The following is a 19558-nucleotide window of genomic DNA, read 5'->3' as shown; positions in this document are numbered from 1 at the left end:
GACTCTTGAATAAAATATGATTCAGGAGAAAACCAATAGCTCGAACATTTTTGTGAAAAAAATAGTTGAAAAAGGGACATAATACAACTCCTAAACAATTTTAATCAAAAATAAAGGTTAGTTTTAAAAATCTAAGGTTTTGTGCAAGCAGGAGGATGCATTATAGAATTAGCCATGGCTATGGGTGACTGTCACTCAATGCCATAACATCGTCAGAAAAGACATCTGACAAGTCTCAGAACCTTATCTGTCAACTCTTACCCTTTTTTGAGTAAAACACCCTATCAGGTGTTTAACTTCTCCTGCCTTTCTGGGTTTTGCAAATATAGATACTGAGCAGATCCTGAGCCATCCTATGCCTTACTGCAGCACTACTCAAAGTTTGTTCTGTGGATGGCAAACTCACTAGTCCATTATAAGTACAGAAATTGAAAGTAAATGATAAGAAACTTTGATAGCATTTTGACTAATTTTATGTTTTTTGAACCTAGTAAAAATATTGGGCTAGTCAAAAGAATTAAGCCTTTGTGTTTGCATAATGTGATAATGACAGTAAATCAAAGCCATTTATAGATTATATTTTCCCCAGCGCCGAAGCAATTCAAGAGAGAGAAGAGTTATAAACTGAAACAAGTATTTTAATATAAAGTCAGCTCACTATATTGGAAGAAAAAAGCCTTTTTTAAAGCATATACATTTATATTTAAGAACATAACATTTCCAGTTAAAGGATTTATGATTGTACTCACTGATTTTGCTCAGCTATGTGATAAACCCTAGGACATTTCAGAAGCTAGACTGTAAGAATAAGCCTTTTGGCTGTATATTGGTAGTTCAATAAAGAAAAAAGCTTGTGTTATGGCATGGTTCTTTTAAAGTAGTTTCTTAAGGATTCTAAAGAATGTTGGAAAGGATTTTGCGACGTATCTCTCTCAAATATCCAGGCCAACTGTGTTATATTGAGGCAAAAAAGATTTGTTTTTTTGGATACTTTATTGATTGAATGAATAACTAAAAATAGAAATGGTGACATTGCCAGGAGTGTCAATAATTGATAGATATTGGCCATAATATTTCCACTTTCCATCAAATATTGGGTTGGTTACTTTAGAGGTTACTGTCAAGCAGGTAACATTTTTGTGCTTTGCATTTTTTAGGCATACGTTGTGGAAGACAGTAAACAGCTTATTTTGGAAGGTCAACATCATGTTATTCTTCGCACTATAGGAAAAGAAGCCTTTTCATATCCTCAGAAACAGGTGATAACATAGTTTGGTTTGCCGTTTTCTGGTGAACTTGTGGGGTTTGGTTGGTTGGTTGGTTGGTTGGCTTTTGTGTTTTTGAAGGGGTCTGGTTTTTTCAGGTTTTTTTTTTTTTTTGAGACCAGATCTCACTTGGTCACCCAGGCTGGTGTGCAGTGGCACAATCATGGCTCACTGCAGCCTTGACCTCCCCAGGCTCAGGTGATCCTCTGGCCTCAGCCTGTTGAGTAGCTGAGACTACAGGTGTGTGCCACCATACCTGGCTAATTTTTGTATTTTTTTTGTAGAAATGGAGTTTCACCATGTTGCCCAGGCTGGTCTCGAACTCCTGGGCTCAAGCGATCCTCCTGTGTTGGCCTCCCAAAATGCTGGGATTATAGGCGTGAGCTACCATGCACCACCGTGTTCAGGTTTTTATATTGGTATTTGGATTGGGTGTTGGTGACAGAAGAATGATTAAAAGTGAACATAAATTGATTTTAAAATTAATCAGCACCTTTATCATAGTATTAAGATGCAGCTATGATTTTTGGGGTTTCCTCAGATACATTCCATATTGAATCCGGAATTCATAGATACGAAAAGAACTGATTTGCTTAAGAGTAGAGAAACTGTATCTCTATATTTTCTTATTTGTTATAACAGGATATCATTGCAGAGCTCCAAGGATATACTGTAATATGTAAAAGGTGGCCCCTGGAGTTGTGTAGCAGCTGCTGATAGCATTGAATATGCTTTCTTACTTTTCCTAAAATAATACTTAATGTTACCGAAAAATTTTCATAGTAAATATGAATGAAATATAAGCACATTTAGTCTAGTAATTCAAACAGTGGCCCTGTATTTTGCTTTTAAATAACAGATCTTAATTTTCAAGGCTCCACCTCCATTATTATCATTATTATTATTATTATTATTATTTCACCATGGACCTGAAGGCAACCCCTACCATTAGTTTTGATAACTTTTTATTTTGAAATAATTTTCAAACTTACAGAAAACTTTCAAGAATAGCGTAAAAGACTCACTTATAAATAAGTTTCATTCAGGTTACTAGTGGCTGACATTTTGCATTAATTGCTTTGTTGTTATTTACATATGTATTAATTTTTTTCCCTTAATCATTCTTAATTACTCTCAGGTAAGTTGCAGACATCCTGTCACTCTGTCCCTGGATATAATGCTTCATTGAGTATTCCTAAGAAAGACAAGACAGACAAATCTCTTACATTAAAAAAAAAAAATCTACAACATTACCACATTCAGGAAGTTTAACATCGATGCAGTACTCTTATATATAATCCATATCAAATGCCATCAAAGGTTTTAATTCCATCCGTGTGACTATTTGCTCTTTTCTATGCAAGATCTAGTTTAGGATCATGCTTTGCATTCAGTCGTTATATCTCTTTAGTCTCCTTTAATCTGAAACAGTTTCTTAGCCTTTGTTTGTTGATTATGACGTTGACATTTTTGAAGAGCTTGGGCCAGTTATTTTCTAGAGTAATACTTCTTTGGGTTTTTCTCGTGTCTCCTCATGATTAGATTAAGTTTATACTAAGTGATGTGTTGCGTAAGAAAGCGCATGATGTTAATTTGTCTCATGATCAGTATTGGATCATTTAAGGTGGTGCCATGTGTCTTCACAGTCAAGTTACTGTTTTTCCTTTCATAATAATAAGTAATTTGTGCGGAGATAATTTGTGGTGGTATAAATGTCTGGTTTCTTTCTTTCTTTCTTTTTTTGGAGACAGAGTCTCGCTCTGTCACCAGGCTGGAGTGCAGTGGCACAATCTCGGCTCACTGCAAGGTTGCAGGTATTCTTTTAAGGCCATTGTTCATGTGTTTTCCTCCTGACAGGTGGTATATAGAAATGTATTCAGTATAATTTAGAAGTCTCAAATAAATAGCTTGTATTTTTTTGGTGACTTGAATACATAAATAATACATATTTGAACTTTTTACTGAAATGTAACATAAGTACAGAAAAGTAAATAGCTTATTGGATTTTCGTAAACTGAAGAACACTCCAAACGAGGACCCAGATCAAGAAATAGAACCTAACCAGCACCCCAGAAGTTCTGCATTTGTTCCATTCCAATCAGAAATCTTTCTCTTCCAGACCAAACTTCTAGTCATTTCTTTCTGACTTATAAGTCAAAAGCAAAGCTACTTCTTTTGAATTTATGTAAATAGTCATACAATATATACCTTAGCTTCTTTTATTCAACTTCTGTGTTGGTGAAGTTTACCCATATTGTTTGGTATACTTGTAGTTTTTTTTATTTGCAACAAAAATTTCATCTTAAAACTTACTGACTATTCTCCAATAAAAGGAACCAGAGTTCCTTGGAAAAATCCTTGATTCTAGGGCTGGAGCAGAGAAAATGCAAGATGAGCCAGAAGATTTTATGGTACTGGAAAGTAAGGATATGTACCCGAACTGATTGAGAGCATACTGAATTTGTGTTTCTTACAGGTTACAAAGTGGCTTTTATTCTCCTTTGGTCCTCATACTTTGTAAGCAAGGCAGGTAGAATTACCCCCATTTTACAAATGAGACTCTGTGAAATAAGTACAGCTATAATATTTCATAATAATTGTCAGTTTTAAAATTGTCTGAGAGAAAATAGAAATCTGTTGATTGAGGATGTGTAATTTATCCGTTTTCACATTGTTCCATCCATCCCTCAGGTAGACTTACTTATTGAGGTTGAATTTGTTTGCTTTATTTACTATTTTACTACAACCTCTTGGGATAGTGCTACCACATAATAAGTACTTGGTAATTATTAAATGAACAAATAAAGAAAGCTGAGTTACCAAATTCATTCCACTACATTAAGAAACCAAAAATATTTTAACCAGATATGAGTGGCTCTGTCATACTAATAGTTTGCACACAAATAGATAGTACACAGTAAGCTTTAAGATTGCAACTTTCAACATTGCAGTTCTGTAATCAGCATGTCTTTTAATTTTTGTTGTGCCTTATAAAGGATAAATATAGAGAATACTATGCACAAAATTATTTTACCAATGCAACAACAAAATCTGTTTTATTTAGCACATATTCTATTTCCAGAACTTATATGTGTGCTTATGTTATGCATTTATTACATATTAAGTTCATGTAAATATTCATTCAGCTCACTTAATGAATGGTAAAATTTTAACCAAAAAAGAAAAAAGACAGAAGAGGTGATATTGTTTAATAAACTACAGGTTTCATTGAGTGGTTGTTATAATTATAAAAATAAAGGAATTATAATTTCCCTTTTGTTATCTTTAAATATTTAAGAGCCTGCTAAATTGGTTGTATTGCAGATTAATATACAACCCGTAAGTTTAAAGTGTTTTAGAAACATTTTTCCTTAAGAATTTATAAAAGGAAAGTCTTTCTACTTTTTATCTTACAATTTTGTACATTAATTTTTTTTGCATTGAAAATATATTGCACTTTTAGGTCTTTTTCTTTTCATAAAGTGATTTATTCACATAAAAAACAACAACTATGTAATGGATCAGAAATATGCAAAATTTGAAATTGCATAAATTTTGCAAAAATTGCAGAAATATGCAAGATTTGAAAAAGCATTCCTAGTCATACACAAACTGAATTCAGCCTGAGAGAAAATAAGAAGAGATTGAGTATCCCTTCTCTGAAATGCTTGGGACCCAAAGTGTTTTGGATTTTGGAATATTTGCATCATATACCTGCTAGGTGAGCATCCCTAGTCTGAAAATCTGAAATCCAAAATACTCTAAAGAGCATTTCCTGTGAGTGTCATGTCAGCACTCAAAATTTTTTGGATTTTGCAGCATTTCCGATTTCAGAGCGTTTCAGATTTTGGATCTTTGGATTTGGGCTGCTTATCTGTATAAGTAAAGAAAGAAACTGTCCATCAGTAGGGGAGTTGGTCAGTTGTAAAATTACAGAATTAAAAAAAGACATTGCCAATATTCATCCAACCATTGTCATGGGATAAGTAGGTTCTGCTTACCCACATTAGTATTTGTTGTCTCTGTAGTTACATCTTCATTGTGCAGGTGATCAGCCTGATGCCAGTCATCATTTGTGTTATCTCACTAATATCCCTTGTCTGATTTCATGCTTCGTAATCAGTGTTCTGAAACTTTGATTCCTGAGTATTCTACCAACAGAAAGCCTGTGCTCATTGTTCAGTTGATAGCAAGTTATATTTATCACTATACATTGGCATTCATCCACATTAACTGTGTTGTAGTGATTAACATCTCACCATTACTTAACTCTGAGAAAATAGTGGGATTAAATACCTGAGTCTGTAAGGCCAAATGACAGACCTTGGACCAAGATAAAATCACCAATATAAGTGTTATGTTTTGAGTCCTGTGAAAAGCTGGCAACTATCCCATACACACATCAAGATGCTTGTGTACCGAGAGTATACTAGTCTTGTATTTAAATCTCTGATTGGCCAATCTAAATTTCCTTAAAGTCTGAAAGAAGCTGAGTGTGGTGGTACATGCCTTTAGTCCCAGCTGCAAAGGAGACTGAGGTGGGAGGATTGCTTGAGGCCAGGAGTTCAAGACCATCTTGGGCGACATAGCAAGACCCTGTCTCTTAAAGAAAACAAGTCTGAGATAGTTTATTTTTTAAAATAAATTTTAAAAACATTCAGCTAGAGAAAATTATCAGATACTGGGGGATAAAGTAATCCACATAGGTAAATAACAATAATAGATACCATTAATTAGGTATTTGGTATTTGTCAAGTGTTGGTTCACATCAGTACTTAAAATTCCAACCCTGTGAGGTGTAGGTAGAGGTCCTCATGATCTGACTCCTGTTTAGGCTACAGAAGGCATATACAATTGTAATTTTAAGTCATATGATTAGCAAAAGGAAAATTTAATTGCCAAAGCCGTATAGCACAGTAGTTCAAAATAGAACTGTATTTGTATATAATCTCTGCCACTTAAAAAAGATCTTCAATTTTTTTTTAACATTTCTGAATTAATTTTCCTCTTTTTAAGCATAAAAATACTTCCACCTACATCCCACATGTGAAGGCTATTACATTGTATCGGATAGTTTCTATCTCTGGTTTCCCCTTAATCACACTTCTATTCTCTTTTATATACTCTGGTTTATCTGATTTTTAAAGATTTTTATTATAAAAGTAGTAATTTGTATTCCAAAAAAATAAAATATCCACAAACTGTCAATTGGAAAGATAAAAAATTTAAGACAAAAAATCAAATATACAAATGAGAAAGCGAATTCTGCTTTGCTTTTCTCTCCTCAGGGCCACTTTTTGAAGTTACCCATGGTCAAGTTCCTTTTCTATTCCAGAAATGTTCCATGCTTATGCAAATATTAAGTATTGGAATATATGTATTTGTAACATGCTGTTAAACTTTGACTACTATATGATATTTTTGGTCAATTTTCATATATTTGTATATCATACCAGTTTCAAATATTTTGCTTTTTACATATTTTGTGGGACAGATTTCTAGAAATGAAATTTCTGGCCATATGATTATATGCTTGTCTATTACCAGTGACTAGGTTATAATCTTTTTTTGTTTGGGTTTTGTAAAATTTGTCTTTTTTTTTTTTTTTTTTACCAGTAGCCCCAGGGTGTTACTTGAATATAATATGGTTAATTTGTTACTTGTTAATGGGATGAATTTGGAACCAGTGCCAGCTTTTATTTTATTTCCAGCAAAGTTAGCTCTTGCTTTTGCAGCTGTGTAGATAAGGGGTCAGCAAACTTATTCTGAAAAAGGCCAGGAAGTATTTTAGGCTTTGCTCACCAGATTGACTATGTCATAATCACTCATTTCTGTCATTGAAGTCAAAAAGCAGCTATGGACAGTATGTTAACAAATGGATGTGGCTGCGTTTCAATAAAACTTTACAAAAACAGGATGCAGGCTAGATTTAGCCCATGGACTGTAGTTTGCCAATTGCTGGTATAGATCAAAATCAAACTTGGCTATCAGAAAATTATAAATCAAATATTATTCTGGGGGGTTTGGGAAAATAGAGAAAAAAAAATTAACCAAGAAATAAAATAATAGTAGAAATGGGATGTTTCTCCACTTTCATCTTTCTCTCTCTCTCTCACCCTGCCTCCCTCCCTCCTTCTGTCTTTCTATTTATTTTGACACAGAGCCTCACTCTGTTGCCCAGGTTGGAGTGCAGTGGTGCAATTTTAGCTCACTGCAACCTCCACCTCTGGTTCAAGTGATTCTCCTGCCTCAGCCTCCTGAGTAGCTAGGATTAAAGGTGTGTGCCACCACACCTGGCTAATTTATATAGTTTTAGTAGATGGGGTTTCACCATGTTGGCCAGGCTAGTCTCCAACTCCTGGCCTCAGGTGATCTGCCTGCCTCAGCCTCCCGAAGTGCTGGGATTACAGGTGTGAGTCACCCTTCCTGACCTCTGTTTTCATTAGATGATAATGATTATTTGTTGAAATAGTCATAATGTGCCTGACAAATGCTATGTTAATACTTTTCACATGCATTTTAACCTTCAGCTACTATAGTTGAAGCACTATAATCTATACAATGCAGCAGGATATTTTCAGAATGAAATATTAAGACAGTTTTAGATTTTCAGCTATTGAAACAGGTGCTATGCTATGGCATGTCTGCAGTTCTAAGTCCTGTGCAGTATTATCATATGAGAATCACAATAACCTTTGAAGTTATTATTGTCATGAACTTCTTTTTACATATGAAGAAATTAATTATTAAAGTATTAAGTAACTTATCCAAGATCACAGAGCTAATATATAAAGCTACTGAGATTCAAGTCTAACTCCAACATGTAATAAGTGAGGAATGAATAAATGATTCCAGATACTGATTTTTTTATCCTAGATTATACTGCAAATGATAGCAGCTATTTGCTTAACAGCAGAAAAAGTACTGTTCATGCATTACATTATCTCTGCTGATTTTAACTTTTGTATGTATACACTATGCTTGCTTTTTTTCTTTTTTAAACAAGGCAGTGTTCTTAGTGTCATATGTTTTTTCTTTTTTTCTCAGGAACCACCAGAAATGGAACTATTGAAATTTTTCAGGCCAGAAAACACTACAGTTTCCTCAAGACCATCAGTAGAGCAGCTTTCTAGTCTCATTAAAACGAGTCTTCATTACCCAGAATCATTTAATCATCCATTTCATCAAAAAAGGTTTGAGCTTTATTTTTGTTAAAAATTTTCTGCAACACATTGGCACATGTATTTGTTTCTTTCTTTATTTTGGCAGTGACATTAACCCAAATATTGAAGAGGAAATTTAGAATGTTTTTGAGTCTATAGAAACTTGAACTAAACAGTTCAAGTATAGACAATATCAGTTATTTAAGATTTATTAAGTACTAAACTTCATGACAAATGTGATATATTTGTAATTTTGGTAAATAGCTTGAATATATAAACCTCTAAAATTCTAAAAATAAGAAGTCCTGAATCAGGCAACATTTCAAAAGGTTGCCAGTTTTGCACATATAAGAAAAGATGGGAAGCCTATTAGAAACAATCTAATAATTGAAGGTATGAATTTTGGTGAAGTCACCCTGGATGAGGATGGGGATAGGATGGAATAGAACAGAAAGAGAGTGGTGACCTGTGGAACAGTGACATCTGAGAAAGAAGCTAAGGAAAAAGAAGCCTGTGAAGAAGACTGAAGAAAAGGACCAATTAAAAAATTAGGAAGAAAAGACCAATAAAAAACTATCTCAAAGGTTGAGTGAGACTAGTTCAGCAGAAGTGGTTAATAGTTTAAGATGCTACAGAAAGGTCAAATAGTAAATGGGCCAAAAGGTCATTGGATCTGACAGTAAGGAGATCATTCATGATTTTTGAGAAGAATGCCACTGTATAGGGGGTAGAAGCATGACATCATAGGTTGAGAAGCGAATAGGAGGTAAGAAAGTAAAGATACTGTGTTGACCATCCTTTCAAGAAACTGGGCTATGAAAAGGGATCAGGGAGTATCTGTTCTTACTAGGTAAGATATAGGTATGTTTGTGGTCTTGAAGAAAATGATGAGATACAGGGAAAGTAACAAAATCCTTAGTAGATGGAAAGATACATGCACTGAAGAATTACAGGATTTGCTTTGCACTAAAGAAGGGACCTTCTTACACATTATGGAGTGCCTCCATTTTAGGGGGTAGTTATAAGAGCAAGGTTAGCTAATTAATCTAGGAGATAAGTGTAAAGAGTAGAGAATTTGAAAAAAGTAAAATTTTAGGATAGCTACTGAGAAGATGCTAGCTGAGGATGCACAGAAGGAGTACTGAGCAAAATTAAGACCTTGACAGTGACTTTAAGAGCAAAAATATTTTAAAAAGTAACTTAGAGCTGGGCATGGTAGTACACACCTGTAGTTCCAGCTACTTGGGAGGCTGAGGCAGGAGGATCACTTGAGCCCATTAGTTTGAGGCTACAGTCAGCTGTGTTTGCACCACTGCACTCTAGCCTGGGCAGAACAGCAAGACCCTGTCTCTGTTTTTTATTTTTTTTAAGTGAATTTTTTTTTTTTTTTTTACAAAGCTAACACGTAAATAATTACCTCTATAATCTCTATGCAAGTAGAAGTATACAGAGTATATTCGTATGTCTAGCTTCTTTCATTTAATACTATATTAGTAAGAGTCAGCCATTGCATGAACCTGTAGAATTGATTTTCATTGCGTATGAATATGTTTGGATATACCAGAATTAGTTTATCTACTTAAGTGTTAATGGACTTTTAAAATATTTTCTTTTTTCTTCTTCTTCTTTTTCTTTTTTAAAAATTTTTCTGAGACAGAGTCACAGTCTGTTGCCCAGGCTGGAGTGCAGTGGTACGATCTTGGCTCACACTGCAAACTCTGCCTCCCAGGTTCAAGTGATTCTCATGCCTCAGCCTTTGAGAAACTGGGATTACAGGTGTGCACCGTGCACCAGCAGCTCAGCCAACTTTGCTATTTTTAGTAGAGATGGAGTTTCACCATGTTGGCCAGGCTGGTCTCGAATTCCTGGGCTCAAGCAATCTGCCTGCCTCGGCCTCCCAAAGTGCTGGGATCACAGGCATGAGCCACCACGCTAAACCATAGAATAGTTTCTGGTTTGAACTATTTTTGAATTCTGCTGTGAATAATTCTTCTGCACCTTTCCTTGTACATCTGTGCTTGCCTTTTTTTTTTACATAGGAACTTTTCCAAAGTGATTTCACTAATTTGCATATCCCAATAGCAGCATATGTGAATTCCTTCTGCTTGATACCTTCATCAGCACTTACTCTTGTTGGATCTTTAAAAAATTTTATCCTAAGTTATTTTTTAAATATGTGTGGTCTTAAGTCTTTGTCGTGATCTTAATGTTGCCCACCCACTACTCATTCTTTGTTCCTTTCTCCGATACAGATGTGTGCAGGGTTCACCTGGGAAAATGTAAGAAATACTGAAGGATGGGCCGGGTGCGGTGGCTCATGCCTGTAATCCCAGCACTTTGGGAGGCCAGGGCGGGTGGATCACGAGGTCAGGAGATGGAGACCATCCTGGCTAACACGGTGAAACCCTGTCTCTACTAAAAATACAAAAAAGTTAGCCAGGAGTGGTGGCAGGCAGCTGTAGTTCCAGCTACTCAGGAGGCTGAGGCAGGAGAATGATGTGAACCCAGAAGGCAGAGCTTGCAGTGAGCCAAGATCGTGCCACTGCACTCCAGCCTTGGCAACAGAGCAAGACTGTGTCTCCACATGAAAACAAACAAACAAACAAACAAAAAACTGAAGGGTGCTTCATTCAGTCCTACCCCCAGAGGTTCCAATTTGATTGGCCCAGAGTAGGGCTTGGCATCTGGATTTTCCTTAAGTTCTCCAGGTAATCCTAATGTGCAACCATAAGTGAAAATAAAAATGTTTATATTTTATCCTTATTGAATCTCATATACTTCTATGAGCAATTTTGATTCCCTGATTCATTTTAACCCAGTCTTCTACTTCAGCTCTGTTTATTAAACCTGTCCTGCTTCATGTACTTTCTGAATACCCTTGGTGCTTCTTTTTAACCTTAGTGTTTAAAACCTTTGCTACATTTACAGGCTAGTATGTTTAGGAGTTCTCTACATCATTCTACTGGGGTTAAAAAACCCTATAGAATCTATGTGAAACAGGAAAGTTTTGATCAAACTAAAGTAGAAGAGTAGGTTAAATGAATCATTCCAAAATCAAAACTCTGCATGGAAGTATGTAAAAACAAGGCAGGTTCAAGGATAAAATGTGGCGGTTTTCTCCTTGGCTGCACGTTAGAATCACTTGGGAATTTCTGAAATTTCCAGTGCTCGGGCTGATTGATTCAGTCAGATCCTCTGGAAGCAGGGTTCAGGCATCTCTAGTTTTAAAATGTCTTCAGATCATACCTATGTCCATCTCTATTAGTCATTGTTGCCACAATAATGCTTCATAACAAACCATTTCAGAAATCAGTAGCTTATAACAAAGCATTTATTTCCATACTCATGGGTCTGCTGGTTGATAATTTGGCTGTAGCTCTGCTTTGGTCTGTGTGCTGTTTGGATTTGGCACCTGAAGAAACTTGGGTTCACGTCAGTGCCACATATATTTTGGGCCCAGTTCAAAGGAGCAACTGCTACCTGGAGTATGTTCTGGTGGCATGGCTCCGGAGTATTAAAAATGAGCCAAATTGCAAAAGCACATTTAAGACTTTTGCTTGCATCAAAAGATACTAATATTTCATTGGCCAAATAGCCTCACTTCCATAATCAACAAGGATGATTCACAGTCCCACAGTGGGTGTGAATAACTGCTAAGTAGTACTCACAGTTACCACAGTAACCAAGGTTGAGAACCATTGAAATGAAGGATCAAGTGATTGGGTGTCCGTGTAAAACTCAAAAACAGATGAGAGAGTATAATTGAGAAAGCTAGAGAGATGGGAGATGGTGGTCAGAGTGGGGTGACCAAGTATTATGTTAGGGATAGTTGTCTAATGTGATAGGGAAAAATTTCCTGGTTTGGTCATGGAAGTTGTGTGGCTGAGTTTTGAATAGTACTGAAGATTGTGGAGATAGTAGGTCCAGGATTTGGGAAGGTATTGAATAAGTCATCTACCTACACAGTGAAGTTGTCCAAAATGATGACAAGACTTGGAGTTGAAGGAAGAAAACAAACTTCCCTGACACTTTTAAAATTATGCCAATAGATGGTACAAAAGAGGTAGCCAGAGAATAGTGTCTTACTAGGTGTATGCCTCTGCTTGACCGATACAGCAGGTGAATTCACAAATGGGAAGTGAAGGAGATGTTCAAACTACACATGCTTCATCTTTACCTCAAATATTTCAAAAATTCCATTTCCTCCCCCTTCCCCAAAGAATTCTCGCTGTCTCACTGTGTTAGTTTATTGGAATGAGAACAGAAAAAAGAATACAAACTTTAAGGTAGTTTATGATGAAAGAGTGGAGGCATCTTTACAGGAGAGGTAGTAGGAAGAAATCATTAAGAACTACATCAGTCACCCCGAGATATGAAAGATGTTGGAAGAAATACAGCATCTTTTGTTGAGAGGATGATACAGTTAAAGATAGATGTAGAAACACAAAGAGAAGACATGGAGGATATAGGGAAGCATTCTTAATTTAATGGGGGTTTCAGAAAACAAGTAGAAATGTGAGGAAATGGGACAGTAGGAGGTTTGGTCATGGTAGTGGGACACAGAGCAGTAGAGGTATGAGAGTAGAATAAAGAATAGGTGACAGGAGATAACAAAGATAAAATCATACTGGGTTTAGCTGCCATGAGCATGAGTTGTTATATTAAATAATGTTTCTGGAGCTTTTGAACATGTGCTAGTCACTATTCTCAGCACTTAACATGTTTTGTCTTACCTAATCACCACAACAAACCCAAGAGGTAGAATCAATTATTATTATTTGCAGTTTACAGTTGAGAAAACTGAGGTCCAGGTAGCAGTCTGACTCTAGGGCCCAGCTTTTTCATTGGGTGCAGCGGTGGGAGAATAGTTGTCAGAACTTTGATTTCTCAGCCCTGTTTGTGGTTCATTAGATTAGCATTTTAGAAAAACGACTGTGTAAAGCAGTTTTCAAAATGTGGTCCCAAGGCCAGGCCCGGTGGCCCACACCTGTAATCCCAGCACTTTGGGAGGCCAAGGCAGGCAGATCACCTGAGGTCAGGAGTTCAAGACTAGCCTAGTCAACATGGTGAAACCCCTCTCTATTAAAGAATTAAAAAATTAGCTGGGTGTGGTGGCGAGCACCTGCAATCCCAGCTACTTGGGAGACTGAGGCAGAATAGCTTGAACCTGGGAAGCGGAGGGTGCAGTGAGCCAATATTGCGCCGTTGCACTCCAGCTTGGGTGACAAGAGCAAAACTGCATCTCAAAGAATAAATAAATAAACCACCACCGCCACCACCAAAATGTGGTCCCAGACCAGGAGCATTAGTATCATCTGGGAACTCAGAAATGCAATTTCTTTTTTCTTTTTCTTTTTTTTTTCTTTTGAGACAGAGTCTCACTCTGTCGCCCAGGCTGGAGTGCAGTGGCGCCATCTCGGCTCACTACAAACTCCGCCTCCTGGGTTCACGTCATTCTCCTGCCTCGGCCTCCTAAGTAGTTGGGACTACAGGCACCTGCCACCACGCCCGGCTAATTTTTGTATTTTTAGTAGAGACGGGGTTTCACCGTGTTAGCCAGGTTTGTCTTGATCTCCTGACCTCATAATCCGCCCACCTCAGCCTCCCAAAATGCTGGGATTACAAGTGTGAGCCACTGTGCCCAGCCTAGAAATGCAATTTTTGGGGCCACACCCCAGACCTATGGAATTAGAATCTCTGAGAGTAGGCCCAGCAGGTTTTTTTTTTTTTTTTTACAAGCTTGCCAGGTGTTTCTGGTGCATGCTCAAGTGTGAGAAACATGGTTAAAGAATAGATTGCATTGTGGTGCTAATTAAGAGGCTCTTGCAGTAAAATGAGACATAAGACTTGAACTTGTAAGGAAAATGAGATACAGTGAAGTAACCAAGTTCCAGAGATGTGTAGGTGAGAGAATTGGCAGGAATTTGTGAAGAACATTGGGAGTGGAGGTTAGTGAGTGTTAGGAGGAGTCAGTATGATACTTACAGTTTGCTAGGGTAGATGGGGGTACTCTTCACTGGAATGAAGATGAGTTTCACTTTGGACCAGGAGATATCCAGATGTTCACATTTCTTCCTCTACTAGAAGCATTTGGATAAGGTACAAAGAATTTGACATTTGAGGATCAAATGGGAACAGAATAGCATAAGTTCCTGAATATTTACTTTGGGCTACAAATTGCGCAATTGGAATTTAATTTAATGAGATGCTTCTGACTGACTGGACACCTACCCAGTAGTCTCTGTTGCCCTTCTTGCTACATGAGAAGTTTGTGGGGGGAGGTTAGGGCATAGCATCAGTACAACCTGGTATGGTTTTTAAATCATCTTAGTTTTTGCTTAGGGAAACCTGATGTTTGCAGTTTGCAGTATTGTTTAAAAAGTATTTCTCAGTAAGAAGATATAAAATTTCTGAAAGTGTAAAACATATTATCTGAGCAGAATTTAAAAGTTAATGTGTATGAACTTACACGGTTACTATTTTTTCTTCTTTACTATCTTTGTGTTTATAGAGTAAAATGTCTATAATAGTATATAACCGTGCTTCATTTGTACATATGTTATGTTCATTTCTTGCATTCTTGATTTGAAATCTGTACTACTCTATTCACATGTCCTCTTCTATCACTGCCTGTCTTTTTTCCTACGCTTTAGTAATTTATTAATTATAACATGGTATCAGAAAGTAGGCTACCTGAGCAAAATGAATCCACTCTAAAGGGATTTCCTCACAACTATATAGAAATCATTCTCATGTTCTTCAGAACATGATGTTTTGCAAATTTGATAGAAAAACAAATGTCAGTCTAGGCCAGGTTCTCAGAATTAAGTAATTTTTAATAAGCACAAAGATAACAGTATTAGTTGGCATTTTCATGGTTTACTTTTTCTGCATTGATTTAAGTTGAAATTTTGTTTTTAATTTTGTGAAATATCTAGAAACATCTTAGTTTTTAGATTAACTGTAATAAATGAAAATAAAATAGTTCTATGAGTGTATATATTCTGATATTTAGTATTGTCATTAATATATTTTTTATTTACAAAACAATTTGTCTTGAGTGATTTTGGAACTTGATCTCTTTCCTTCTTGAATCTGGTTGTTTTTAAGGAGCTTATGCTCTGTTACATATTCTTAAGTGTTATTTTCAGGAAAATTGCTTTTAAGAAGAAAAAAGTATATAACTTTTTTATTTTTCTTCCATAGCCTTTGTTTAGTACCAGTCACCCTTTTGCTTTCCAATTGTTCTAAGGCTGATGTAGATGTCATAGTTGATCTTCGGCATAAAACAACAAGGTAAAGATTTGTTTAGTGCAAGGTTATTTTGTAGTTTAAGGTTCAAAGTGATTTGGGAGCAATTTAATATTTTGAAATTATGCAAATAATTTCATGGATAAGAAAGTTACTAAAGCATGTCCTGGTTTTTTGTTTGGTAATACAGAAGGCTTACAGATGTGTTACAGAGGTCTTAAATATTAAAGATTTTTTTTCTTGATTATAAAATAGTACTTAAAAAAAATTCAGTTCCACAATCCCACATCACATACTCCTAGAGCCAAATGCTTTTGGGAATTCAGAAATTTTTGAATTTTTGGAAAAATACTATGAAGCATGCACTTAATATTTTTGTATAACACCCCAAACAGGATCTGAGACAGTTCTCTGAAATCCAAACACACACCTATATATATGATTTTGTGTATCATAAATTTATTAACAATACTTTATTGGGGGTACTGGATTGTTTTCCATTTTTCAATATTATAAACAGTTTCAATATTATAAGCATTCATGTATACACATTTATATATGGCTAACTAAGGGTTTAAAAGCTTAGATTTGAAACCAAGTTCTAATATACTCTTATGAGCATTAAATGAAATAATCCACTCTTAGCATTGTGCCTAGAAAATAGTAACCATTAATAATAAATGTTAGCTGCTACAGTAATGATGTTGCTATTATTAATAAATAATTGGCTTCATAAAATAATTTTTAGAAATAGAATTGTTGGATGAAAGGCATATGTATGTTTGTTTTTTTCTTGAGATGGAGTCTTGCTCTGTCATGGGCTAGAGTGGAGTGACGCAATCTCAGCTCACTGCAACCTCCACCTCCCAGGTTCAAGCGATTCTCCTGCCTCAGCCTCCTGAGTGGCTGGGATTATGAGCATGTACCACCATACCCGGCTAATTTTGTATTTTTAGTAGAGATGGGGCTTCATTATGTTGGTAGACTGGTCTTGAACTCCTAACCTCAGGTGATCCACCTGCTTCGGCCTCCCAAAGCGCTGGGATCATAGGTGTGAGCCACCGTGCCCGGCTGAAAGGGATATGTTAATGTGACTTTGGGGAAAAAAATTATAAAGAAAAAATCCTGCAACTTACCATTTTCCTCTTCCCTTAGTCCAGAAGCACTGGAAATCCATGGGTCATTCACGTGGCTTGGACAAACACAATATAAACTTCAACTTAAAAGCCAGGAGATTCATAGTCTGCAGCTGAAAGCGTGCTTTGTTCATACAGGTGTTTATAACCTTGGAACTCCTAGGGTATTTGCCAAGTTATCGGACCAAGTTACAGTGTTTGAAACAAGTCAGCAGAATTCCATGCCTGCCCTGATCATCATCAATAATGTGTGACAACTTGGACATTTGTACTGAAATCCACGATAATCAGTTTGTGCTGGATGGGCTTTACAGCAGTATTTGATATACCTAACTTGTTATGGAGGTTGATTGATATCTTATCCCTGCAAAATACTTTGACTTGTCATTTTGTTTATGATGCAAAGCACGTTGGACTGAGAATACTTATATTCTTTTTCTGTATTTCTTTAAACCCTGAGAATAATTTACATGCTCATAATACAGGATTTCAACATATCTGTGCACCTTATTAAGCCCCATCTTAAGAAAACACAAAGTCTAAGTCTGCTGTTACAACTTGTTAATGGCATATGAATATTAGATGATTCTGAGAAAGGCAAGGCGTTGGCAGTACTCCTGTTAAGCCATTAGTCTCTAAATTCCAGCTTTACTGTGAAGTTCTATAGAGTGTTAAATACAAATTTTCCTGTCTTGCTTCACACAGTTCCTTAAAATCAGTTTTGAACTTTGGTCATAGAGTCTTCATATTTCAGTATCTGGTGGTCCCTATGGCTTATACATAACTTTGTAAAAAGAAAAAAAAATTTTTTCTGATGCTTTGAATATAGTTTTAAAAGGAGTTTTGACTTTTTTCCCCCTCATTCATCTCAGTAGAGTGTACTATTTCACAATACAATTTTTGTCATTAAAATTATCATATTCTTTATTATATAACGTTAACAATTGAGTTGATCTGTTTAAAATATAAATCTCAAGTTAATTAAAAATAAGCTTTTCAAAAATGTATTATATTTATAACAAATGTACTGTAAATAGAATAAAGACATGCTATTCACTGTATAGAGTATCTGTTGATTAGAAAGTCTGGTTTCAAAATAACTTTATTCAGAGAATGGGCATTTGGACATAGGAAATTTCAATTCAGCCCTGCTGCAGATAAAGAAATGGGAGCAAAGGTGTTTCAAATGAAGCTCTCTTGTAATTGGAGAAGGAGGGAAGACAGAGTGTAGGAGTGGGTGGCAGGGAGTACAAGAGCCAGGGTCAGCCAAGTCTGGAGCAGATGGGGTCCTTGTGCCATTGACAGCTACCATGGTTTGTTCCATCTCAATCCCGGCACTAATCAGAGCATACTGCACCAAAGTGGGGAGAGATCAAAAGACCCCGTTTTCAGACCGAAGATTCCAAACTTGTACTTGAAACAACTCTTCTTGAGAGAGGGGTGGTTAGTCTGTGTGCCTCTCTGCAACTGCTGCTTATGCTTCTGGATCTAAAGTGGGTCTCTGGCTTCTCAGCTCCTTCCACTCTGTGTCTTAGCAGGTGTGGGACAAGGTGGAGAGGAAGGTCACATTCTAAGGACACTCATTTCCTTCTTGAGAGTTTAGGGCCATGGGCTTATAAAAAAGTCTGAGGAGCAAAGGAAATAACAAGAATGAGAAGGAGGCATAATCACAGTGGTATCTCATTTAAACCACTCAGCTGAATATTAAATTGAACAGATTGTTAGACACTAAAAAAAATTAAACTACATAAACCTACAACTGAATATATTAAAAATAAAGGTAATAAAGCACTCAAAATTACCTTGTAAATATTACTCAAGATTATTTCTATTGCATCTGTATCCTGGAAATATGTAATGGTATGTTTCTGCTCATCTCTTGCCAACCCTGCATTCAGTGACTTGCTGGTAGCTTGAAATCGATGATAGTGGAATGTTTACCTCAAGAAAATCGGCAAATGCTATACACCAGGGCTTGATTTATTTTTGTTGTCTATGCTAGACCTAAGAAAGTGTTGGAGAAAATGTTAGTGATGCGTATTAAATTTAAAAGTGTTGCGTATTTGTAGCTATTAGGAGTAGCACAAATAGTTTAGGAAAATATTCCTGCAGTATCTGAAAAGTGTTAACACTTTTCAACTGTTAACCCAGTTCAACAAAGAAGTTGCCTATATCACTGATGAACTAGTGAAGATCCAACATGTGTTTTCTCACTTCCTCTTCCTCCTTAATAGAAACAAAAATATCAACCAGCATTCATACTAAAATTATTCTTGCTTATCAGTTGCAACATAGGTTTGTTTTCTATACAAGAGCTCAGCAAAAATCAAACTACCCTGAGAATCAATTGACTTTGGAATTTATGATAAAGAGTATTGCATATTTTATTGTTACTTGTAAAGTGTGTGCTATACAAACTTTACACAAACGCACTTTAAAAGTTTTTTTTTTCCCCCTGGAGAATAATTTGATAAACATTCATCAGCGTACCTCTGGGCGTAGACCATGAGAAATATTCTGACGTCTACATTGCAGTTGGCCAAGAACTAAGGAATCTTATGGAATCTTCCAGCTTTTAGAACCCAGTAGAGCAGTGGTTCTCAAAATGTAGGCGCATAATCATTAGGGCATTACTAAAAGTGTAATAACAGAGGTTCTACCTTCTTAACCCAATTTTGTTGGTCTGGTTTGGGGATGAAACTTTGTTTTTGTTGTGAATTTCCTTTTGTTTTCAAATCTGGAT

The 19558-nt window shown here is 36.1% G+C and overlaps 1 protein-coding gene across 1 annotated transcript in view; it reads left to right on the top strand.

Annotated features, from left to right (window-relative positions):
* TRAPPC8 (trafficking protein particle complex 8) overlaps nt 1–18634 on the top strand; it is a 119235-nt gene extending 100601 nt beyond the window's left edge. Inside the window, exons 26-29 of the mRNA XM_025365497.1 lie at nt 1158–1259; nt 8313–8458; nt 15635–15724; nt 16835–18634. Of these exons, the coding sequence (XP_025221282.1) occupies nt 1158–1259; nt 8313–8458; nt 15635–15724; nt 16835–17069 (573 nt within the window). The 3' untranslated portion in view covers nt 17070–18634. The remainder of the gene's footprint in view (nt 1–1157; nt 1260–8312; nt 8459–15634; nt 15725–16834) is intronic.
* Nucleotides 18635–19558: the final 924 nt, after the last annotated feature.

Source organism: Theropithecus gelada, chromosome 18 (assembly GCF_003255815.1).
Source record: "Theropithecus gelada isolate Dixy chromosome 18, Tgel_1.0, whole genome shotgun sequence".
In the NCBI taxonomy this organism is placed as follows: domain Eukaryota; kingdom Metazoa; phylum Chordata; class Mammalia; order Primates; family Cercopithecidae; genus Theropithecus; species Theropithecus gelada.
This window is presented reverse-complemented; position numbering and strand designations above follow the sequence as displayed.